This window comes from Cryptomeria japonica, chromosome 4 (assembly GCF_030272615.1).
Source record: "Cryptomeria japonica chromosome 4, Sugi_1.0, whole genome shotgun sequence".
Classification (NCBI taxonomy): domain Eukaryota; kingdom Viridiplantae; phylum Streptophyta; class Pinopsida; order Cupressales; family Cupressaceae; genus Cryptomeria; species Cryptomeria japonica.
In genome coordinates this window covers 518,861,967-518,886,944 of record NC_081408.1, presented here as the reverse complement: position 1 = coordinate 518,886,944, position 24,978 = coordinate 518,861,967, and the positions used below count along the sequence as shown (strand labels likewise).

The following is a 24,978-nucleotide window of genomic DNA, read 5'->3' as shown; positions in this document are numbered from 1 at the left end:
CAGGACATGTACAACTGATCGTATTGGAACATAGTCCGAAATATACACGTCATGTTGGACATCATTATCATCTTAACAGTCCAACTGGCCCGTAAAACTATGGCATGTGAATCTATGTCATCTTCGGCATGGTTCGAAGTTTATGCCTATGTCAAATAAGGAATCATTATCATCTTGGCAGTTGGACTTTGTGAAAACCATGACATGCAATCTTTATCATCTTCAACACAATCTAAAGTTTATGCCAAATCAAAGGAAACATTAGTACCATCAGAGCCATCCATGGTACCATGATGGGATATTTCATTCTGTTAATAAAGCATATAACTACACGGGAACCACAACGGATAATAAAGAATATGAATACCCTGTAGTAAGAAAGAAAACAACACATACATAGGAAACTCCACATTTTCTGAAGATTACAAAATGAATTATAGGTCATCAAGTATTTTAGACTTTACATTGTTAAAGACTGTATTGTCCTTTCCAAATTCACTCATCTTCTTCAAAATCAGAATCCTCTGTTGCATCCTCATTTTCATCACTGTCACTCAAGACATATTGCACAGTAGCTCGAACGGATCTTTGGGGTCTGCTCTGTGCAATTGGTTTTGAAGACTCGTTGACTTCTTCAGGACTAAAGGATGATCCTGCAGAACCTTCCCCACTTGGAGGACTTGTCTTAGTCTCCTGACTAAGTTGTGACATCACCGATCCACTTTTCTTGTTGAAGGGTGACGGTCTCATTTTCCTAACTTTTTTCTTAGGGGAACTTTTGGAAGGGGATGCCTCGACATCAGCAGCATCATGTGCAGTAGGTTTCAGCATTTCATTGATCTTCTTTTGTCCTTGTGTTGCCATTTTTGGTCCTCTTTTTCTTTCTGCGGGGGCTGTTGTGGAATTTGATTTTGTAGCATTAATTTTTGAAGGCACTGCTGCTTTCTCTTGAGCAGGCTTCGTCCCACCCTTCTTAGGCACAGCTTCCTCGTAATCAGATTCTGCGTCCTCGTCAATTGCAAACTCAGAATCACTGTCACTAACAACCACTACCCTCCTTCCTCTCCTATTAGCAGCCTTCTTGCCATTTGCACCAGTTTTCTCTTTTTGTTCTTCTTTCTCCTCTTCACCTGCTGCTTCTGGAATGGTTTCCAATTTATCCACATCATCATCTGACATATCAACATAAAGAGGAGCAGTCTTTTTAACTTGTCGATCAGGCTTTCTCTGCTTTGGGTTTAAGTCTTCAGTTGGTGAACTCTGCCTGCTACCCTGATCCTCAACAGCTACAAATGGCAAGCAGCTTTCACAATCAGATAACAGTGCACTTTCTCAGGAAAAAATGAAAAACACTTATAAGTAATAAAGAAAAACCTGAATGTTCAGCAGATAACCCTCCATTGTATGCTGCCAATCTCTCTTGCAGGCTGACATCTAGACCATCATCATCCTCATCCTCCACTTCCTGAAAGGGGTCAAATAACTTCATATATGCTTTGACAATAAATTATACAGAAACTTATAGTAGAAAAGAAATTGAAACTAACCATTTGCTTTTTGACGGCTCCCTTCTTCCCACCTCCCCTCTTGGGTTTTGCTGTTTCTGACTTTTTAGCTGAAAAGTATTCAAAAAAAAATTATCAAAAGAAATTTCTAGCACATAACCGTTAAATAATTTATGCAGTTGAGGGATGAAAACTTATTATTACCATTCTCTGTAGAAACTGTCGTAACAGAAACAGTGGCTGATTGAGAATCGCCCTTTTGAGAATCAGCAATTTCAGAAGCAGAAGTCTTTTTTGTGTTTTTTTTGGGGTTTTTGCCTACTTTTCTGAAAATTTTAGCAGCATTCTCACTCATATTTTTCAGTTCATGCTCATCTTCTTTGGCCTCTTGCAATTCTAGTGCCTACAAGGTTTAAAAGCGAATGAGTTGCTAGATGTGCCAATATATTTTATTATCAGATAAGCAAGTTAAAACAAGTAATTTTTTGAGTCCAAAATCATAAAATCACAACTCACATCCAACTCCCTAATGAAAGCATCAAGGTCATTCAGCCATAACGATTTGGGTGATTTCCCTTTCAGCTCTTCGACATCTTCATTAAGCTTGTCTTTCTCGGAACATAATTGCTGAACTTTTTCTAGTGTCAAACTTCCAATTGGCATGGAAAGAAGATACTCATAATCACCAGCACGAACACCCTCCAGAGTCTCAGTGTTGTCGTCTTCATTAGGTTCCTCTCCATCTGCCAATGCTCCAGCAATTGCTGCCTCAATAGCTTTTGTCTTCTTGGGAAACGGAGTAAACCCCTTGTTCTTTAACTCAAGCAACAGCTCTGCACGTTTCCTTTTGTTCACTATAATTTCTCCATTTACTACTCCTAGAATGAACCTAACCTTATTATCCAACTTAAGTAGCTCAAGCTGCAGGTTATCCAGTAGAACTTTCTGCAGTAAACACCAATATATTTTAAAGGCATAAACTGCAATAATAATTCATTTTGATGAGCATATTCTAACTGAACACACTATCTGTAGTGCTGTTAAATCATTACAATTCACTTTGATGAACATATCTTGACGAACATCATCAACTAATTAAAAAAAAAAAAAAAAAAAGCAAAAAGCAACAACAACTTAAATTCAAAATTTAAAATACACTGCAGTTGATTTAAAGCTAAATAAACAATCTGGAGAAGCAGAGAAAAATTCAAGAAAATAACGATCTGTTTAAAACATAACATTGTATCAATATAACAGATATAGATATCTTAAATACAATTATTTAAAAAATTGTTTTGAATTATTTTATTTTACTTTGAAGTTAATTTATTTTAATCTTTATTTAAGAAATATTTTGTTTACTTTTATTTGAACAGCTATTTATTGGTTTTAAAATTTACTTATTTTATTTTAATAAATTTTAATTTTAATTTAAAAAATCCACCATTCATTATTTCTATAATTATTTTTATTTCAACTTCTTTAAAGTCTAATAAATATTATGTTCTTATATTTTGTTTTTTAATACTTTCATTTATAGACATTAATAAATAATATATATTTTTATATTTTAATTTTTTTAATAAAAAAAATAAACTCTAAATAGTTTTTCTTTCACGATCACAACATGAATGCCTTCTCCTCCCGCTGCCACTGTACCATAAATGACACTCCTGCCAGAGCAAACTATTTATGGACAGTATCATCCTTTAAACTCTCATCAGTATCTATGTTAATTCAGAAACATGCTTATATTGGACGGATAATATTATACGTCGGATTTCATATTCCAATTTTAATGCTCTCATTCATTCGGTTTTATAATATTGTATAATTCTGTAGAATTCAAAGAAAAAGTCTTCTTCGGTGGAAAACAGTCACAGATATGCATTACAGCTTTCAGTTTAAATGAGATAGGAACTCAAACAGAACCTTTTGGGTTATTTACAAAATTAATAATTGTAGGTTTAACAAAAATACATTCATACATTTACCAGTAAAGTCCACGGTTTCCAAGCAGAAAAGAGTAAGCTGGCTTTTCAATGTGTACAGAGAATAGGGATAAACGTACCCATATTACCACAATTTTCATATCGTTTTATCTAAACTACACTTGAGATCAGACCAAACCTACCTTTCTCTTCACATAGAATTCCAATCGGATATGATAGAAATACTCCAATACTGCAAGATCAAGAGAATAATGTTGAAAATTCATCCAAAAAGTGTCATCCATAAACAAGAAAATCAAAATCTGCAGGAAAATTAAATAGAAATTAGCTCCAATAAGGTACTTTGCTCTGGAGTCTCGTATCTTTGAATGGCACCCTTTGCATCAAAGAGATGCATGTTGCTGGTACTGATAGTAGTGGTTAGCTTAAATCTCTTTGATAGGCCCTCTTGAAGAGCATTTGTCATCTTCTCTTCTGACAGTGCTATCTCAAAACGAACCCTGGTATCTGTACTGTGATTATCAAGTTCCTGAAATACACATATTCTCATATTAAAACCTTAACAAAAATATTTCTCTTAAGTATAAAGTACTAATAAAAGTTTGAAATTGGCATACCATTATGAACGGATCTTTATCTTTACTGTCCATCAAACTTATCAAAAAACTCTTATAATCATCCGTCCACTTGCGAACAGGTAACTCAGTAATCCTCAATGTGGTATTGTCAATCTCCTCTATAATGCCACTGATTGTATAGCTCACACCATTCTCCTTTGTAGATGTTCGTTCAATTGTACCCTAAAAGCATCCTCAAAGGCAATAAGGATGTAACTCTTCTATGAAATGTAAGTGTAAACAAACCAGCAAACCTCTGACGAGCAAAAAAAAATATGCATTACCTTAAAACCCTTGTACCAAGGGTCCATTGGCTGCATCGGTTCGTCATTAAGCAAGCATTTTATATTTGCAACAACATCCCTTGGATTATAATTTGGCACAAAGGTGCTCCAACCAGTTCCAATTCCTTCACTTCCATTCACAAGCACCATTGGGATGATTGGCACATACCTGAACAACAAAGAAAATAGCAATGAAAACTAAACATGCAGACCATAAAACAAGGTCAAATAGAAAAATGACAACACAACTAGAGACTTTTCAAGCTTATACATAAATCCTTCATAGAGCTATTTTCCATCCTCCAGCTGTAGTTTATGAGGTCTTATAACATGAACAATATTGTAGATTACAAAGCTGGGTCAAACTAAAGACATAAAGATGAAAACAATGAAATGCTAATGCACCTTAAATCAAATTGCTTACCATGCAGGTTCAATAGATTGCCCATCTTCTTCCAAGTAGTCCATGAGAACATCGTCTTCTTTTGGGAACAAGAAGCGTGTTATAGGTGACAAGCATGTATATACATATCGAGCACTTGCAGCATCCTTGCCACCCTATAACAAATAAAAGCTTTCTATCATAAGTGAGAATGCTTCATTCACAATTAAAAGATGTTTACTTAGTCTCCTCAAAATTCTCACCGAGTTTCTAGTCCCAAATTGTCCAACTGGAAGCAAAAGGTTGATGTTGTTACTTCCAACAAAGTCATGTGCCATTCCAATAATTGTGCTCGCAAGACTCTGCTCACCATGATGATATGCAGAATGCTCCGAAACATATCCAGAAAACTGGGCAACCTATACAAAAAAACAACATTTTCATTTGAAACACCAATGTGAGATAGATACTGCATAGAAGACAAGTAAACAAAGTTCATGGCACGAGAGCAACCTTTGCTTGTTTGACAAAATTCCGTTTGAAACAACAGAACAGGATCTTCCTTTGCCCTGGCTTCAAGCCATCAACCACTGATGGAATAGATCTTTGCAGATCAGCTCTGGAAAACAGGATGAGCTCCTTGTTCACAAAATCCTTATACGAGATAAGTTTTTCACGCTGGTCCAAATATGTCCCCGGCTGTCAATGTGATCAATTCAGTGTTAATGTTGTGATCAAAACAATATCATTTTAATGACAACTAAGAGATATTTTTCAGTGTATCAAATTAAGCATGCTTGACTTGGAGTAGTACTGGAATGGATGGCCTCCTCCGAAAGCCCCAATGATTCCCCCAAGCATCACCTAAATGTAATGAATGGTAAATGGACCATTCATTCTCATGAGAGATGGGTAAGTGTGAACCACTACTCATGGCATAAGAGTCAATAAATTTGACTCAAAAATTATGCAGTTGAATCCTGATAAAACAACATAATATCATTTTAATTTGAATTCTCCCACTGCCTTAATTACCTCAAATTGTCTCAACCAGTTTTTTCTTGCCTCTATCTTCTTCTTGCTGAAAGCCAGCTCAATTGCATCCCCATCTTGCTCATCAACCCACACAAAATCCTTTTTATGCTTTTCCAAATTGCTGAAATACTCCTTGCCCTCTTTAGAAGTACTTGTACCCAAACCCTATGTAGTCCAACGAACAAGTGACAAATGAGAAAGACGTCTAATCAGAAAATAAAGAAACAGAACATCAAAACATACAAAAACAATTTAAAATTACCTTGTAGTACTTTATGGTCCAGCCTTTTATTGATTGACTTACTGACTCTCTCCAAGATTCATACTCAGGAAGGGTGTAAAAGGATAATACTTTTCCATTCTTGTGGGTTGCCTGCACCAACAGGATGAAAATTTGGAGATAGAAAATCTTACCCTCTTGAGGCTTGAAAACAAATACGAAGCATCTTTATTAGAAGAAATATGGCAGAAATTTTTACCCTGACAATAGGAGTGATGAATTCCACAAGAAATGAAGGAATTTTAAGCAAAGATGGCCAGTTATGGTGTATGAAGTTGATCAGCAACCCTTTGATGTGGGAACCATCATGATCCTAAAACAGACAAAGAACAAGTTAAAGAGACCTCACTCAATAGGATCTGTCACACTTTTGCAGAAACTAAACAGTCCTGGACATAGAAAAGGTACCTGATCTGTCATTATCATCAGATGGCCATATCTTAAGGATTTAATGTTGTCATATACTTTATCATGCTGTAGACCAAGGATTTTTTTTATATTTTCAGTCTCTTGATTTTCTGCGATCTGTTTATGTGATGCTTCCCTGACATTGAGCAGCTTGCCTCTGAGAGGGAACACACCATAGTGATCTCGACCAACAACAGTTATTCCTGCCAACTGACAGCCATAAAATAGCTAATAAATACATTCCCAATTTGCAAATTGATCTGGAAACATGTCAAAATACTATCCATTTTTTGGACAAAGAGTGAACACTTACTGCAAGTGCCTTGGCTGAGTCACCCTCTGTTAAAATCAAAGTGCATTTTTCAGATTCCTTTCCACCAGCTTTATTTGCATCTTCAAGTTTTGGGATGTCATGCCTATCTTTTTTCTTAGTTCCATCAGTTTTCTTGAGCTCTTTTTTTTGTTTGAAGTCTACCCACGCCAATATACTTTCAAGTACACAATTTGCCACTGCAGTCATCAGGTCAAATAAATCTTCCCTCAGACCCTATGTAAAACTCACATTCACAAAGATGTGTAATGTACGTCAGAAATTAAGCACACCTGATTTTAAGTATTTATCAGTAAGCTCGCACGTAGAACCAAAACTATTCTGACGAGTTGTCAGGGTGTCCTTTGTTTGGGAGTCAAAAGCAGGATTGTCAATTTTAGCATTAACAAAGACCCATAAATGATTCTTGACAGCATGTGGTTTCAGGGTAGCAGCAGCATTCTTATTCTTCTTCTTTGCAACATTTATCAGATAGGTAGCTATTTGATTTGCTATATAGTCTACATGTGTTCCACCTTTAATAGTGGCAATCCCATTTACAAAGCTGACCTGGACATAAGAATTAACCAAAAATATGAAACAATGCCACAAACTAAAACTGCACTGCCTCAAAACCAATAAGCATCAATAACCTAGTGAAGCTCCTGAAGCATACACTTCATGCATTTAGAGGGAATCAATATAAAAGTAACAGATAGTAGAACATAGACATGAGAAGATTTATCTTGCCTGTTGAAACTGCCCATCGCTTGCAGTCACACAAACCTTCCATCTATCATTTACTTCTATAAAATGCCTGAAAGAAGAAAGAAAAATATTAGATCCACTACATAGACAGGAGAATGCAGTTGCAGGACACATTTTACAAAATTTGTGTTTGTTGGCAGTTTAAAACCTTTCTCGCTTGGAGTCAGAATCTTCAGCTCGAGAGAGGTAGAGGTCCACATAATTTTCGAAGCTCTTTACTGGCAAACATTTTCCATTGAGTTCAACTTTAACTCCCTTCCCAAGACATCCAGCAAGATCAACTACTCTCTTCTTCATCAAAGCAACCACATCAGGTTCTAGGTCTGTCATGCTAAACTTGGCCAAATCAGGTTTGAAAGTGACCTTTGTCCAATTTTCTCCCTCTTTGCACTTGGTTATGGTTGGTTCTGACTTGCTGCTCATGTTGTTAGTGAAAACCTTCATGATAGAAAAGAAATAAATAGAATAAGAACAAAATAAGTGCAATCAAACCTGAAACTAACAAATGCAATCATTTTCAACATATTGTAGCAAATCAATAGCAGCAAGAACTAATAAAATTAATATAGATTTCTTAAATACATCTATTTAAAAAATGTCAAACTATATCAATTTGAAGCTATTCTATTTACTTAAAAGTTATTTTATTTTATGTTAGAACACTTTTATTTACCATACATGTGAACACATAAATCTTATTGCATTTACACCACTTAAAACATTACTTGCGTTTTCTTCTATAATGGTAGATATAACTTTGTTTGACATGCTACTTAATTTAAAAATATTATGTCTATGATTAAATATTCACATTTTGAGATGTAAATGGCTGTAAAATGTAAGACTTTTTGTTTAACATCCTCAAACCATTACACTCCACCCTTTGCTGCCGTTGTCGAATACCTCTAGAAAACTAATTAAATTTAAAATTTAAATCCAAACTGTGAAGTTAGAGAAGAGCAGCACATGTTCTTCAAATCTTAATTTTAGAATCAGTAAAGCTAGGAGTAATCAAACTTCACCAATATCCTCAATACTGTGCAAATCAACAACAAAACAGCCATTTCAAATCTATAAAAAACAGGAAAAGAAGAAGTTGCTGCCAAAAGAATTAGCATCAAAAGCAAATGCCAAATGGCAAATACAATATGTAGTGTTACAGCAACAGAATTTAGCACGAATGTGTCAAGTTCCATGCAATTAAAATTTATGTATGGTTAGTTTTAAAAAAAAATACCGAAGTCAAATAAATTGGCAGGTATTTTTTTAATTTGAATTGTTTGATTGAGTAATGTTATACAGCAGAGCATCATGGGTACGATGAATTTTCTGGTTTGCTGCATTTCAGTAGCATTGCAGAGACGCTTGCACAGCAGCCTTAAACATGAGTTAGAAACACCTCCAGTAACAACAACAACAAATAGCATTCACCTTCACGTATTGGGTTAAAGTAATTACCCACTACCATACATCAGTATGAGGACTGAAAAATGAGGGATATCGCATTTGGCTCCTACATCTCCATGCCAAAGTAATAATGCCCAAGTGCTCTTATTGAATGAATCAAATTCAAATCACCACCATTGCAACTCTATAAAAATGCGGAGACGAGACAAGATTTTTTGCAAAATGGAATGCATGCTCAATTTTTTATTTAAGCTTCAAATCTCATTCCACAACAACAAACCACTAGACCTCTCTTCCGAAACTCTCATGGTGAGCATACTTAATAAAAATGTCAACCAAGAAACCTTCAACTTCAAGAATGTACTGGTAATTTTGTGCTTGATCAAAAGGATAAAAAAAGTTCAGTGAGCTAAGGCAGCAGTTACAAAATGAATATGAAAAACAGTCTACGATATTAAAAAGAGAATTGGTTGGAAATAATTTTGTCATTGTTGTCAAGAAAGAATGTTACATTAATTGTCATTGATGTCAAAGGCAAGAAGAGCATTTTGTCCACTATGGAAACCAATTGTTGATGAGGTTTGAACAAAATCGTATGATAATGCAGGAGCATCACCGATAATGGAGTCTATCTTTGGAATTGACAATTTGTGGGATGTCAGATGGGGCAGTGCCTATCTTTAAAACTTTATTTTTAGCATTGTTGCCTACTGCAAGGACAGGGATTGATATTTAATTTGTTTTCAGAGGTGTTTCAACCTATATTTGGTAAAAAGGGAGAGGGCTGCAGATATAAAAAGAGGATGTTATGAAATTTTTTAGGAGAAGATTAGACTTTAGAATCATAGCTTTCATGTCTAAAAAGGAGTCTTTGGCAATACAAGAAGATATAGTTTTGTATTAGATCTGGTTGTCAATTCATTAAAAATATTAAAATTGTTACTAAATCTTGTAGCAGGTTTTGTCTTGTTTTGGGTAAGTGAATTTCTTTCAGGTCATTTATCTAATCATATGAGGAGATACGAGTGATGTATGTCTTATTAGTTCAATAAAATGTCATCAAGATTTTAAGGTGTAAATGTGTTTTTGTTTAAATTATGTGTTTGGCTGCAAGGATTAGCTGCCTTTCATTGGGTACCTAGTCCTTGCCTGCATCAATTGGTATTAGAGCAAGGTGATCCTTGGATTGAGTATGTGAGAAGAGCTCTACTAGTGTTGGAAGAGATATGCAAATGAATTTCAGATGAGGTGCTGGTAGCTGCTGTGAGAGAGCTTAAACATCAAGCATTGCAGATTTAGCTCAAGGAATGAACGAGATATTAGCAAGATTAGCTGCAATAGAGACAGCTCAAAGAAGGGAAGTTCATCTTGAAGATGTAAGTGATGAAGAAGGAGAAGTGACTCAAGGACATGAAGAAGAAGTGGTGGATGTTGCAGAGACCAGATTTCTTAAAGCCATCACAAAGATTGGAGGTACACCTAAATTAGATATACCATATTATAATGGAAGCTTGAATGGTGAAGAACTCATAGATTGGATTGCAAAGATGAAAAGATATTTTGACTATGAATCTACAGAAGAATCCAAGAAGATAAAATTTGCTTGTACGAGGTTAAGAAGCCATGCAACTTGGTGATGGGACTGTGTACAAACTGAAAGACAGAGAAAAGGGAAAGAAAAAATTAAAAGTTGGAGTAAAATGGTGTCGAAGTTGAAGACCAAATTCTTACCTTCAAATTATCAGTTGAGTTTATTAAAAAGGTTGCAAAACTTGGGACAAAGAGAAGCGAATGTAAATGAATATATTGAGGAGTTCTACAAACTCACTATAAGGGTTGGACATGTAGAAGATGGTCCAAAAGAGATAGCAAGGTATGTGTGTTGGTGTTGGAAATAAGCCACACCCCGACCGACGATGGATTGGTCCAAGAGGGGCTAGTAGCTCAATGGTAGAGCACCCCAGCAGCGTATAGAAGGTCCTAGGTTTGAGTCCTAACTGGTCCATGTCTCAACATGGTATCAAAGCCAAGTCCAGGCTAGGAGCCCCAAGTACACGAGAGGTGTGGCTTAAGGGGGGGTGTTGGTGTTCGAAATAAGCCACACCTGGACTGACAATGGACTGGTGCAAGAGGGGCCAGTAGCTCAGTGGTAGAGCACTCCAACAGCGTATGGAAGGTCCTAGGTTCAAGTCCTAGCTGGTCCATGTCTCAACAATGTGAATGGACTACGGTTAAATATTCAAGATGAAACTAGTTTGTTGAATTTTAGAAGCATAGAGTAAGCCTATCAGAGTGCTTTAAAGGTAGAAAAGAAGTTATCTAGAAAGCACCAAAATAATTCAAGAGGAAAAGGAAAGTCCAGTATTGTAAAAGAACAAGCAAATAGTAGCAAGCATAGATGCACTACTCGCCGAGTTTTTTTGCCTAGCGAGTAAATACGACTTTTACCCGCAGGCAAAACTCGGCGAGTCCGTCAAAAAAACTCAGCTGCCTTTGTTCATAAGCCGAAGATGGCCAAAAGTGGTTTTATTTCATCATTTTATGTTTGGTTTTTTGCTGTGAAGGGGGAAAACACACTCCAACACACTTGCAAACTAATTTCCACTAATTCTTGCCAATTCCAAACAGATTTGAAGCAGATTTGAGGTGGTATTTGAAGAAAAATCAGATTCCCAGGTAGGTTTTCTGATTTTTTTTCTATGCTTTTTTAAAACATTTTATTTATTTTTTGTTGCATCTAGATGAATAGAAAATCATTCCTAAGTAGTAAAAAATGTTTTTGAGTCATTGGAACAAGATGTAACACTATTTTTGTTGAATTTTTCAATTTATTTTTTTGAAACATCTCTAGTTTTTCAATAAAAATCAAACCCTAATAGTTTTGTTTTTTTTCAACTTTGAATGATGTCTAAAATTATTTAAACTAATTTAGATAGTTTGCTAAAATGTTAAACTAAAATATTAACTTTGTCTTTCACTTTGTATGTTAGGTTAACAGTTAACCATTAATTGAGTATGGCAAATTCAGAGTATAATTGACCACTAGAACCACACCCATTTGGATATGTAGGCACCCGTCCTAAAGGTGCTAGAGATAGGGCTTGGAGGTATGCCTATGAAGGACCGAACCCTGGGACGGTGATTTGCATTAAATGTGAAAAAATAATTCATGGAGGCATAAACCGCCTCAAATACCACCTTGCAAGCATCGAGAAGCATGATGCTAGAGTATGTCGTGGGGCCACCGATGAAATAAAAAAGAGACATTGATGCCTTACTTTGAGCTGGGGAAGAGAAGAAATTGCAAAGAGGGTAAAACTAGACATAGTTGAATCTCAAGGTGCTTCAATTAACATTAAAGAAGAAGTGGAAGCACTTCAGGGCACAGTGGGCTCTCGTCGTGGCCCACGTATCCGCAAACACAACACCACCTCGGCCACCACTTCGGCTTCCTCTAGTAGACCTCCCGGCAAACTGCATCACCCTCAGGGACACAATCTATAGCTAGTTATTTTGTGCCCAGGAATACACCTGGAGCACAACCATCATTAGAGGCCACTGGATGGAATAGAGAGGCACATGAGAAAACAGACATGGCAAGTGCTGATTTTTGGTACTTCAACAACATCCCATTCAATGTGGCAAACAATCCTTATTGGCTAAATTTGGTGACTGCAATGGCAGTTTCAGGAAAGGGGTACAAGGCCCCTTCTCGCAGGGATTTGAGTGGGAGGTTAGTAAATAGTCCACTTTATTTCATTTTTAATTGTTTTTCTTGTTTATTAAATCAAAATAGTGTACTAAGACCTAATTTCACTTTGTTCTTGTAAGTTGCTCACAAATGCAGTTGATAGGGCAAAAGAAATGGTGGAGGACCAAAGAAATGAATGGAGAAAATATGGCTGCACCATTCTTTCTGATGGGTGGATAGATGGCAAAAACCGCACCATTATTAATTTTTTGGTTGCTTGCAAGGACAATGTGGTGTTCTTGAAATCTGTTGATGCCTCCAGTAAGGTGAAAAATGCAAAAACATCGGCTGAAATGTTGGAGCACATTGTCATGGAGGAGGGAGTAGAGAATGTGATGCAAATCATCACAAATGATGCAGCAACATATGTGCAACAGGTAGAATCCTTTTCAATCACCTTTATCAATATTTTCATTTGTTGTGGCTTTGTTTTTCTTGGTTGTATCTTTCTTAAGAATAACTTCTTCTTTTGCAGGTAGAATCCTCCAAGATAGGCACCCCATTCTTTTTGGACACCTTGTGCAGCACATGTCCTTGACCTTCTTTTGGAGGACATAGGAAAAGTTGATTGGGTGACTCCAGTTGTGGAAGATGCAAGGAGGATCACGAAATATATTTACAATCACCCTTAGGTTCTACATTTGATGAGAAAGCACACCCAAGGGAGAGATTTGGTGAGAGCCAGTGTCACAAGCTCAGATATCGGTTCTTGGGGAAAAAGGCTGGTCCGAGCCTAGTTCTCCCTGGGTTCCACCCAGGTCCTAGATCCACAAAGAACCCAGCCACCTGGGTAGGACCCGGGTGGAACCCAAGGAGAACCCAGGTGGACTCGGGAGAACCAAGGCCCATGGGTTCCCAAAAACGGGGCCCACGGGTCATACAAGTAAAAAAAGTATAACCAAACATGAAAATTATAGGTCAAAACAGTCAAAAATGTATAAACAAACTTGAATCTGTTGGCAAGACCCACAAAGAACCCAGCCACCTGGGCAGGACCCAGGTGGAACCCAGAGAGAACCTAGGTGGACCCGGGAGGAACCAAGCCCCATGGGTTCCCAAAAACGGGGCCCACGAGTCATACAAGTCAAAAAAGTATAACCAAACATGAAAATTATAGCTCAAAAAAGTCAAAAATGTATAAACAAACTTGAATCGGTTTGAAACTTGAAACTTGAATATTATCTCTTTTGCAAATTATGAATATGATATTACATTTACGATATATGAATATCAGATTATTTATTAGCATTGGCAATTATGGATTTATGATTTATGATTTAGCTGTTATCATTTATGTATCATTGTATGGGAAAGTTACATTGTATGTTTCATATTTGTAAGTTTGAAGTTTGAACTATGAACATATATATAATATATGACATAAATGTGTGTGTGTGTGTACGGACAAACCCATACCCATACCCAAGAAAAGAAAAAAAATTGCCAAATCCGTGAATCTGTACCCAAATCCGAACCCGAACCGGTAACTTAGGTCACAAGGTTTGCAACGATTTTCTTGACATTGCAAAGCATTCTTGCTGCATTGACTTCTTTGAAACAAATGTTTGTGAGTCAAGCATGGCTAAACTCACCTTATTCAAAGAAGGATGAAGGAGAGGATGTCGCATGCATAGTCTTCGACAACCATTTTACACAAAAGGCTGCAAAGATTGTGAAGGTAACTTCAATTTGAATTTTTAATTATTCTTGATTCGAGTCTCTCATTATTAATTTGTAACTTCATTAATTAATCTTTTTGTAATTTGTATTTTTCAATTGTAGGTGTCAGAGCTCTTGGTTAGAGTTCTCCACTTGGTAGATGGGGATAAAACCCTAAGGGGGTATATTTATGAGGCCATGGATAGGGCCGAGGAGTCGATCAAAAATTACTACAAGAGGGATAGACTCAAAATTGGTCCCATTTGGGAAATTATTGATAAGAGGTGGAACAATCAGCTCCACCAACCCATTCATGCAACGGGGTACTTCCTCAACCATTGTTTTAAGTTTGGGGGTTCTTACTCAAATCCTAATGGAGAGGTCATGGAGGGCCTCTCTGTAATTTTATACACTAGGTTCATTAATCAGACTTATATCCTTTTATTTATGCCCTAGATTGTAATCAGATTTGTGACAAATAAGTTAACATTCAGTAAAATCAGAAAGTAAGTACTCGGTAGACAAACACACATACCCTGGGAAAACCTCCAAGGATGAAAAACCCAGCATTAAAGACCCACAAGTCAGATTATATATTCTCCTCTTAAATGCACAAATACAATACTTAGCTTCTCTGTCAGATCTGGTCCTTTTGTATAGCATACCTGCACTTTCTAATTTCTCCAAGTTTGTATAACACAGCCTATGTCCTCTTAGACAAATTCGCACAATTCTGAATGAATTCACTTTCTCCCTTGTAAATTCACCCTTTATTAGCATAGCTGTTTTCGCCTTTGCTTGTTGAATGAATGAGTGAATATTGACTTGCAAATGTCTCTTATTTATACACATTTTAATCCTTGATTGCAAGTAGCTCCAATTTAATTAGGTGGCATGTATTTAGGATTGGGCTGGGCATATATTAGAGTCACGTTACCCTAGGATAGGGCCCGGACCTAGAAGGGGTTCGGATGTTGCCTTAAGGCAATCCGAACCCATACATAACCCTAGTTACAAACAACACTCTCTACATGCATTCAGAGGATGATACCCGAGGTTGAGGTGAGAGACCTCGTTGTGACCGAACTCCAAAATTATGAGGAAGCAAGGGGTAAGCTATTCTTTTCACAGCTGGCCAGGAGAGGAAGAACCACTCAATCCCCAAGTATAACATGGGTCATTTGGGTTTTGGGGTCTAAAGTGATTGATAAATTGATAAATTATGTTTTCACTTTTCTCTTTGCTTTCTAACTTTTGAATATTGTTTTATTTTGCAGATGCTTGGTGGCAAAGTTGGGATGGAAATACCCCAAATCTCAAAAAAATTGCCCTTGGAATCTTATGTCAACCTTGTAGTTCATCCAATTGTGAGCGCAATTGGAGCTTGTTTGAAGCCATCCACACAAAGAAGAGGAGCAAGTTAGCATACAAATGCCTCAATGACCTTGTCTTTGTGCAAAATAATCGTCGATTGCGCATAAAGAAGGTAGAGGAAGCACCAATTGGTACAATTGACTTGGATGATATAGATCCTTACTGTAATTGGACATCGCAAGAGCAGCCTCCATTGTTTACAAAGGATGACATCACTGATTTGGAGAGGCAGGCTATGGAGGAGGAGGGGGTGGATGTGGTTTCACACTGGATGACATTGAAGAGGATGAGGAGTCATTGCCAGTGCCAGGAGCAGGTAGAGACATAGCTTCATCCAAGATGGAGGACGAGCCACAACCTGAGTCAGACATACCGAGCGAGGAGGCACAATCACACACACAGCAGAATTCTAGGACTAGACCCTCTAGTTCTACCTCTCCCCTAGTTTGTACTAGAGCTGGGAAGAGGAAGATGTAATTGTAATGATGTATTTACTTTTAGTTTTACAAAAACTATTTACTGTTTTGCTTCCAACCATCAGAATTCCTCATGAGGATTCGATTTTGCACCCACTTTGCATTTAAATATATCTAGACTCGGCTTGTTTCTTTTGTGTTCTCATTTATTGACTCATTGGATGCATCTTTTCATTGAATTTTGCAAAAAAAAAATGCATTTTTGATTAAATTTAAGCGAGTATTTAAGTTGCCGAGTTTTTTGCAGAGTACTGGCCAAGTTCTTTTTCAAACCTTGGTGAGTTTTTGCTAATGATGAATAGTTCAACTATGGTAGCGAGGAACAAGAAGCATGTGAAGAAGAAATCAGTACTTCACAAAATAATGATTTCAATCAAAGTGCAAGACAAAGAGATGTTTCAAGAGGAAGAAATTAGTATGGAAGAGGTAGATGAAGGGGTTTTGCAAGCTAGTGCTATCAATGTGGAGAAGTTGGGCTAGTGCATTTGAATATCCTCAAGTAGAACAAAGCAAATGCAATAGTAAAAAGAGTGGCTAGGTATCATGTTGCACAAGCAGATGCAAAAAAGTGTTGTATCACCTCAGCATATAGAAGAAGTAGACCAAGGAAAAGCATTAATGTTCAAGAGAGTGTTATTAAAAATAGAGAAAGAAAACCAAGATCCTAAACAAGGAAGAAATTTATTTTAAGACTATGTAAATGAGGTGGAAAGTGTTGCAAGGTAATTGTAGACAGTGGTAGTATAGATAATTTGGTATCACAAGAAATGGCAGAGAAGCTGAAATTGAAAATGACAAAGCATCCTAATCCCTACGAAGTTTCTTGGTTGCAAAAAAGGTCATCAACTCTTGGTAAGTGAGCAAAGTTTGGTTAGTTTTCAAATTGAAAATTACAAAGATGAAGTTATGTATGATATAATGCCCATGGATGCTTATCATATTCTTTTGGATGGACCCTAGCAATTTAATAGAGAAGTTATGTATGATAGAAGAAAGATTCATGCATTATTGTCAAGGATGGAAATAAATTTACTCTGGCTCATTAAAGGAAAAATTTGTCATAGAAAGTAGTCCTATTGTGTGTTTGAGCATGGAGAAATGATTGTTGAAGGCAAAAAAAGAGGGTGGGAGTAACCCACATGGTGTAGATAATGGCAAGGAGAGGAGTGGTATTGAAGGTAAGCATAATTTTTTCAAAGAGGTGAAAAAAATGCTCAAGAGAGAGCACTAAATATGATACCTTCAAGAGTAAAGTTCAAAAAAATTCAGTTGGAGATTTGGTATTTGCTCATATACAAAAGGAGAGATTTATGAAAGGGATTCATGATGAGTTACAATGGAAAGTATTGGGACCATGTGAGCTCCTTACAAAATTTACAACAAATGTTTATGAAATAAGGCTTCCAGAAGGAGTAGACATTTCACCAATTTTTAAAGTAAAGGATTTGTATACTTATTATGAAGGACAAACCAGTACAGAAATAAATGAGTGCTCAGTTGTACAAACAAATAAGCAAATGAAGAAGACCAAAATGAAAATAGATAAGGAATTCGGAGTAATGAAGAAAAGTCAAAAGGATGAAGAAGTTCTTTTGATCAAAGGCAAAGATGGGATTTCATTCCCAAGATTCTCCAAATGTTCAAAGTATGAAACTTATGGAAAAAAAATTCTACCTAGTGAGTCTGATGCAGGAGCATCAACAATAATGGAGTCTATTTTTGGAACTGACAATTTGTGGGATGTCAGATGGGCATTAGATGGGGCAATGCCTATCTTTAAAACTTTTTTTTTAGCATTGTTTGTTGGTGCAGGGACAAGGATAGATATTTAATTTGTTTTCAAAGGTGTTTCAACCTATTTTTGGTAAAAAGGGAGGATGATGTTGTAATGTCCCCTTTTGGGATTGCCCTGAATCTTGCCCTTGTAAATATCAAAGTCTACTAATTTTCACCCTTATTAATTCTCATATTAGATATTGATCCATTGACCTTCTTGTCTTCTTTGATCTTATGGATGGTTCCTCCAATTCCACCTTCTCAATTGAATTAATCTCTTCTTATATCCTCATTTGTGGGAAGTCACACTTCTTCAAAAGAAATGAGTCATCAATCTTCAGTGCTGCCCGTGAGAGTAATAAATTATTCTTCAAATTGATCTCCCTTGGATGTCCTCCTCAAATGAGACTTTCTCCTTTTTATATCCTCCAATGTGAGGGAGATTGTTGTGCCTTGCACACACTCCCCGTTGTCAATAGGGTCCCCCCTTTCTTGTTTTTTCGTTTCAACTCGTCGAGGCCCTGAGTAGGAGTTTTGTGAGTTCACAAAGAGGAGTTGCAACAGTGAAGATTTTGAGCGTTGAGAAGATGATCTAACCTAAGATTGAACTAGCCTGAGTCCTAGATCCTAGAGGGTTCGCACCTTGAAAATGAGAAGCAAAATTTTGCATCCAATCCAGACCACCAATCAAACGCGAGGTTTTGAAAAGATGAGAAGAAAGTTGACTATCTGAGTAAAAAACACCAAAGGCAAATCAAAAGATCTCACATTTTAACCAAATAGGCCGAAATTTGAAGTTTGCAAGATAGGTGAAGGTCTTGCAAAATGACTATAATGCGCGAAGTTTTAAAAAGCAAAGTATTCCAACTTAAAGAAAATCTCGCAAAATGGTTAAAAAAAGTCTGAAATTGCTAAAAGAAGGTGTTATAACTTAAAAAATAGAATCTCTCATTTCGCCCAAAAGGTCTGAAGTTTGCAAGTAGGGCATTTAAAGCAAAATTGAAACCTCTCAAAAGTCCCTAAAGACCCGCAATAAAAGAACATCTCGCATTTCTCATAAAATAGCCCGAAATTTTAAAAAAGGTTTTTAAATGAGATCTCTCAAAATGTCTAAAAGGCCCGAAATTTATAGAGCGAGCATTTTAACTTAAGCTAGATTCACACATAAGGGTCAAATAGGCCTAGGATTACAAGGCGTCCAAACTTGAAAAAGAAAATAAGCAAGAAATCGGTGATTTTGATCAATTCGCCTGAAATTTCAAGAAGAAGACATTTTGGTTGCAAGCCGAAATCGCACAATTTAGGTAGAGTCTGAAATGTTGTTTTGAGGGCTTAAGTGAAGCAAAATAGGGTGCTCAGAGAGAAAGGGGCATTTAGAAGAACAAATCACACACTTGCAGATTCAATCCCAAGTTTCATCCAAATGGAAGTTAGGCGTTCAAAGCAAGACCAAATCGCGCGGAAACCTCAAAATACTCGAAATTTTTATTAAAGGCGAGATGTCAATCAAAGATTGAGTATTTCTTTCAATATACCCAAGCTTGCAAAGCAAAAGAAAACCCAAGTCGTGCTTTTTATAGGAAATGACTGAATTCTACTAAGTGATAGAGCAACAAAAGAATCGCCCTCAAGAACTGAAGGGCCAGAGTTTCATTATTCTAGCCAAAAGGAGGGCGTTTGAAGCCCTAAAAACACGAAAGAAAGGAAGGGGTCTATAATTCGCAAAGACAGATCATCCTCTCACTTCATTCTATCAAGCCGAAATTGCAAAATTTCTCCAAGGTGCCAACTTTCAGCAGTTTTCACAATCCATAGCCTTCTTTAGTACGCTACCAAGTAAGTTGGAATTTACATTTCACATGGTTAAAACTTTGCAAAAGAATTATGTTTTTACTTGCCTAGGGTTAAAATATAAAATACATTGTGTAGGATTTTGAAGTATAAACCCAAGGGAAACATCAACAACACGGTCATTTGCCAAAATTGGTCCTCCCGCCGAAAATTCAAAACTTAGGCAAATTTAGGAATTCTAGCCAAAATTGTAAAAACGTAGAACTATCTTTTCAAAAAACGCGCATTCAAAACGCTCAACACAAACATTGAAAACTTAAGAGCACAAAGCAATAACATTTGCAACTTTCATAACACCAACAAAATAAGGAGCAACGATATTTTGAAAATTTGCTCAAACCAACTAACCTTGATTTTCAAAATCCAATTACATTTATCTCCAAAACGCAAAATCCAGATTGTTTAAATACTGTTTTAATGCATCTTCAAATTTTAAATTATCTCGTTGCTAATCGATTTTATTGCTAACGTTGTCTTCTGGCATTGCTAACCCACGTTTTTCACCTTAAACTCGTCTTGTAATTCGTGTTCGAGTGTGCAAGATATATGCCTAATCAGGTGGCGGAATCTTCCAAGGCACCTAATGCACCACGGACATCGTAGACGTCCAAAGCCGACATTCCCCACAAGGTTGAAAAGATGAGGTATCAGTATCAAGGGGTGATAAAAGAGTCGAAGGTCCAAAGCAATTGGGAGAATGTTGGAGATACAAGCCTCGAGCATGCATACATTCAAAACTTCAAAGAGAGGGTGTATGCTCCAAACGCATACAGAAATCCCAAGTGGATGCTAGAAAGCGGCATTGCCCAAGCAGCGGGTTTCCCACCGACAATCTAGAATTATGAGCTAGTGGTCAAAGCCGCAAAGCACTATCGGTCAAAGAGCAGGGTGGTAGTTGCAAATGGAATGGTGATGGTTGATTTCACTCCAGAGGCCATAGGAGAAACATTTGACATCCCGCATCCTGAGGGTGCTACCACGATAACCATAGACGAAGCTCATCTCGCTTTTGATATGAATCCCAATAAGTGCAAGGTACTAATAAACAAAGAATGGTTCAAAGTAAGAAGAGCCCTGAGCAATAGGATCATCAAAAAGACCTATAGAAGCGATTTTGTTGAAGAATACGGGGACATTGTCACGCTACTTAGCCGAGTCATGGGGCTCCCCCACTCTAACCTATTTTAGGAGTGGATGTTTTATTTCGCAGAGCAGGTCTTCAATGTGAAGGCTAAATTCAATTGGGCTCAGATCATAAGCAACAACATCCATACACAGTTGGTCGAACTCGCAAAGAAGAAATACTTCGCCATGACTTCCTACTTGGCTTACATGTTTGCTAGACATCAGTAGCTGCCAGGGTTGACCCGAACAGGGGAAATTGGGAATGGAAAAATCGGGTGAAGGTATACAACTGTTACCCTCAGCTGCATTATTACAACATAGCTCAGAGGGAGAAAAACAACATCGCATATGCAATCGGCCAATATGAGCGTATTAATGACGCATTCACGATGCACATGGTCTGAATGATGCAAGGGGGATTGCATATAAGGTTGTCAAAGCAAGCTAATACGCTGATATGGAAGTATGGAGAAGGGTTCATTCAGTTCCCTCGTTTTTCCTATATCAAAATTTCAGGCTTCGAGGGAACTCCATTCCGACTTCCCCGTTATCTGTCAGAGAGGATGGTCCTATTAGAAGTTGCAAGACAGGCGCACCCAACTGGACACATACTTAGAGAGAAGAAGCGATCAGGATTCACATTCCCAATGATCATAGGGAAAAATGATGTGTATTTCAAAAACTTTGTGCATGTCGAGGAATCCTTCAACGAGATAGCATCATACTGCCTACAAGAACACCTCCCTAGGAAGTACTTCGACCTCGCTGGATTAGGGAAGAAGGCTTATGGAAAACATTACAAAAGTAAAGCATCCATAGAAGACTTCTCGTCTAACTGCCTAGATGACTTTGAGGTCCGCCAGTGAGAATACTCAAGGTTAAGTAATCAGCAAATGAGAATTTTCAAGTACCCTCGGGTCTTGGATCAGATTGTTGATTATGGGGATTGCTTGCAAACCCAAGATCATGAGGCAATCAGAGACCTCCCACCATCCATTAACTAGGCCCAAGACTCGATCACGGATTTGGAAGCCATAATGGAAGGTCCCCGGAGATATGTAGATAGCTGGCTATACCAGAAAGATAGAGAGGCTAACCCATGAGGGGACCCAATTCACATATAACCTGATGGGCAGCCATGAGTCTGAGTCTTCAAAAGACGAGGAAGCGTCTAGTGCGCGAACAGAGGAAGAAGTTGAAAAGCCTGAGAAGAAAAGAAAGAAAGCAAAGGCCAACAGGGGAACCCAAACATCAAAGAGGATAAAGAGGAACCCTAGTCAATCACCCGAAAAGATCCCAGTAAGAAGGCTAGAGGTTGTCGCATCATCTAAGGACCCCAACTCAGACGATGAAGTAATTGAGCTTGATCATCTACCTACCCCACCTCCGCAGAATGATCCAATTGCCACAAAGGCAAATGAGCCACTAGAGATAGATGATCTGCAGCAGTCCAATGAACAAGAAGCAGAGACGCAGATCGTCAATTCGGATGGGCCTGAAAATCAAGTCTAGGAGGGGGAAATTACGCCAAGTGAGGAGACTAGCAACCAAGAGCACACGCAAGAAAGTAGGTGTGAGAAGCAGAAACAACAAGAAGACAGACATGAGGCGAGGCAGGAAGGAGATGACACAAGGGATAATACCACAATTGAAGGAGAAAAGAAGGAAGATAGAATTGAAGAACCCCACGAGACTAAGGAGCAACCTCCATTAGAAGCTACTCAATAGTTGTTCAATGAGGTGGGAGAAAACTCAACTGTGAGTAAAGGACAAGATACATAGCCCAATCCACCTTCTAAATCCCGATCAATCGTGGATAAGCAGTGAGTCCACTGAGACGTCCAGAGAACAAGGTGGGCAGTTGGTAGTCACATCAATACAGACCATCCCTCATGAATAATTAATAGCCCAAGCCCAACTGAAGGCAACTGTCAAGCCACCAATCAACCTAGAGGACATATTTTCTCGGATAGGGGAATCTCAAGCCAAAGGAAAGAAGAAGTCAAGAACTTATTCTAAGATCATCACAGATGAGCAAAGGAATCGGACGATCCATATTGTTGCCCCGCCTCAGGATAAACCAACTAAAGAGGTCACCCTGGCTGATTACAACGTCACATCTATCCCAATTGGGAAAGCAACTAAGGAGGAGGAGAGAGAAGAGTACAAGCACTCTGTTTAAAACATTCTTCGGCAGCTGGATGAGATGATTGTTGAACAAGACGTGTATTGGACTCGTGCCAAGCAAGCTGAGGGATACATAGACCACTTGCTAAGGCCGTTGCAACATACTGTCAAATCTCACGTTCCTCCGTTGGCATTGGCGCTGAAAACTACAGTTGAGTTTGAGGGAGTGTGTGACACAGCTAAGGTAGTTAGAGAATGGATCAAGAGTGTCAAGGCAAGAGGAAGGCAAGTTATCAAAGATGCAATCAACATGGCAATCGATCTACAGTCAACCCACGTAAAGATGCTGGAAATAGAGAGAGTACGTCAAATTTCAAGAAACGATTGCTATAGCTCTACCCATTATGAAAGACTTATTCTGGACTCATGCCTCGATCCCCATGCTGCAAGCAATCCTGGATCCCCATAATATCAACACTTATAAAGAATGGTACTGGATTATTAGCATAAAGATTGGCATGGCAAGCACCATCAGCAAAATGTACGAGGAAAGTGAGGAAGCCTTGTCTGATGTCAAGAGTTTCCGCGAGAGTGTCCTCAAGGCGTTGCTCACCGATTGGAATGATACTATGGAGTTGAGCGATATGATATCGCGTGTAATGTCCCTTCCTTAGGCCTTTCAAATTTTTGGTGGAGGTTGACCTACCATTGAGGTCTTGTAGGTCAACAGGGTGGTTTGGGACCCAACTCAAGTTTGTGGGATTCAGTTTGGGAGCTTCACATGTCTTCCAATTTGGTATTTGGGAGTTATATCTATGATTAAAGTTGAAATTATAATGTTGGCCTTATGTGAATAGTGAAAAGTGAATAGTAACTAAAAAACATAAAGATGAATAATGGAAAGTGCACCCCATCCTAGCAATTCAAGTTATTTTTAAAAGGGGGCCAAATTTTCAATGAGGAAATAGGCTCTCAAAGTTATTTTAAGTTTTAAAAGGCCAAATAGTAACTCCCAAATAGGGTGAACTTCTTGGGAGCTCATAGAAAGCAATTTTCATATCATTTGCTCTCATTCTTACATCTCCATTTTCAAATCAGCAGCTTGCATGAGGGTTTCAGCAGCTTTAGGCTTCCAAGAACGCCCAACTTTTGGAAGAATTGGGGAATTTGGAGGAAAACCCATCTCTCCGAGTGTCAGTTTCCATCAGAATTCAGCTTAAATGTGCATATGGCAGCCTTCTTTGGGGATTTTTGAGCAAATCTATTAGTTTGTGGGCAGGTTTTCTACAATTGGTTGCAGGTCAAACCTTCTAGAGGTCATTCCCATCTATTTCCAGCTCTATTTCAATCAGCCGCTCCATTTTGAGAAGAAGGATTTCAAACCCTAGAGTGTATTTAGGGTTTTAACATAAATTGTAGTTGATTTCTATATTTCTATTGGCTAGAAATTTACTTTAGACCTATGAGTTCATGTCAATGGTATGTACATTGCTCTTTTAAGCAAATGAAAGTTTCTCGATTATATTCCTTATGTGTTATGCATCTTGTTATATTAAATCAGCAATCTCTTACGTAATATTCAAGAATCTTGCATAAAACTTCAAAACCAATCAAAACAAAAACAAAAAACCAGTCAAACCCCATCCAAATATACGCTAGCCAAAGACTTATCAGAAAATAAACATTGCACATAACCTCCTAGTTTGGATCAGATTGGGTGAAAATTGGATTGGGGATCTTTCAGTGGTATCAGAGCCTTGATTCTACCAACCTAGGGGTAGAAATCAATTTACTTCAGTTGCTGATTACACCAATGGTCAGAATTAAGGATGGAAGATTATTACCTACCTTCCTTCCTGCTTCACCAGTGAAGGAAAAGGTACCTAGCTAA

The 24,978-nt window shown here is 37.7% G+C and overlaps 1 protein-coding gene across 1 annotated transcript in view; it reads right to left on the bottom strand.

The window, feature by feature from the left end:
- Positions 1 to 249: 249 nt before the first annotated feature.
- The window catches only part of LOC131031232 (DNA topoisomerase 2), a 48,095-nt gene continuing 23,366 nt past the window's right edge, over positions 250 to 24,978 (bottom strand). The window contains exons 3-22 of the mRNA XM_057962280.2: positions 7,690 to 7,979; positions 7,524 to 7,590; positions 7,067 to 7,343; positions 6,777 to 6,973; positions 6,464 to 6,673; positions 6,255 to 6,368; positions 6,038 to 6,148; positions 5,776 to 5,940; positions 5,254 to 5,439; positions 5,004 to 5,159; positions 4,783 to 4,916; positions 4,359 to 4,527; positions 4,075 to 4,257; positions 3,800 to 3,986; positions 3,640 to 3,689; positions 2,022 to 2,450; positions 1,710 to 1,908; positions 1,548 to 1,615; positions 1,375 to 1,465; positions 250 to 1,286 (exon numbers count right to left, since the gene is read on the bottom strand). Of these exons, the coding sequence (XP_057818263.2) occupies positions 496 to 1,286; positions 1,375 to 1,465; positions 1,548 to 1,615; positions 1,710 to 1,908; positions 2,022 to 2,450; positions 3,640 to 3,689; positions 3,800 to 3,986; positions 4,075 to 4,257; positions 4,359 to 4,527; positions 4,783 to 4,916; positions 5,004 to 5,159; positions 5,254 to 5,439; positions 5,776 to 5,940; positions 6,038 to 6,148; positions 6,255 to 6,368; positions 6,464 to 6,673; positions 6,777 to 6,973; positions 7,067 to 7,343; positions 7,524 to 7,590; positions 7,690 to 7,979 (4,074 nt within the window). The 3' untranslated portion in view covers positions 250 to 495. The remainder of the gene's footprint in view (positions 1,287 to 1,374; positions 1,466 to 1,547; positions 1,616 to 1,709; positions 1,909 to 2,021; positions 2,451 to 3,639; positions 3,690 to 3,799; positions 3,987 to 4,074; positions 4,258 to 4,358; positions 4,528 to 4,782; positions 4,917 to 5,003; positions 5,160 to 5,253; positions 5,440 to 5,775; positions 5,941 to 6,037; positions 6,149 to 6,254; positions 6,369 to 6,463; positions 6,674 to 6,776; positions 6,974 to 7,066; positions 7,344 to 7,523; positions 7,591 to 7,689; positions 7,980 to 24,978) is intronic.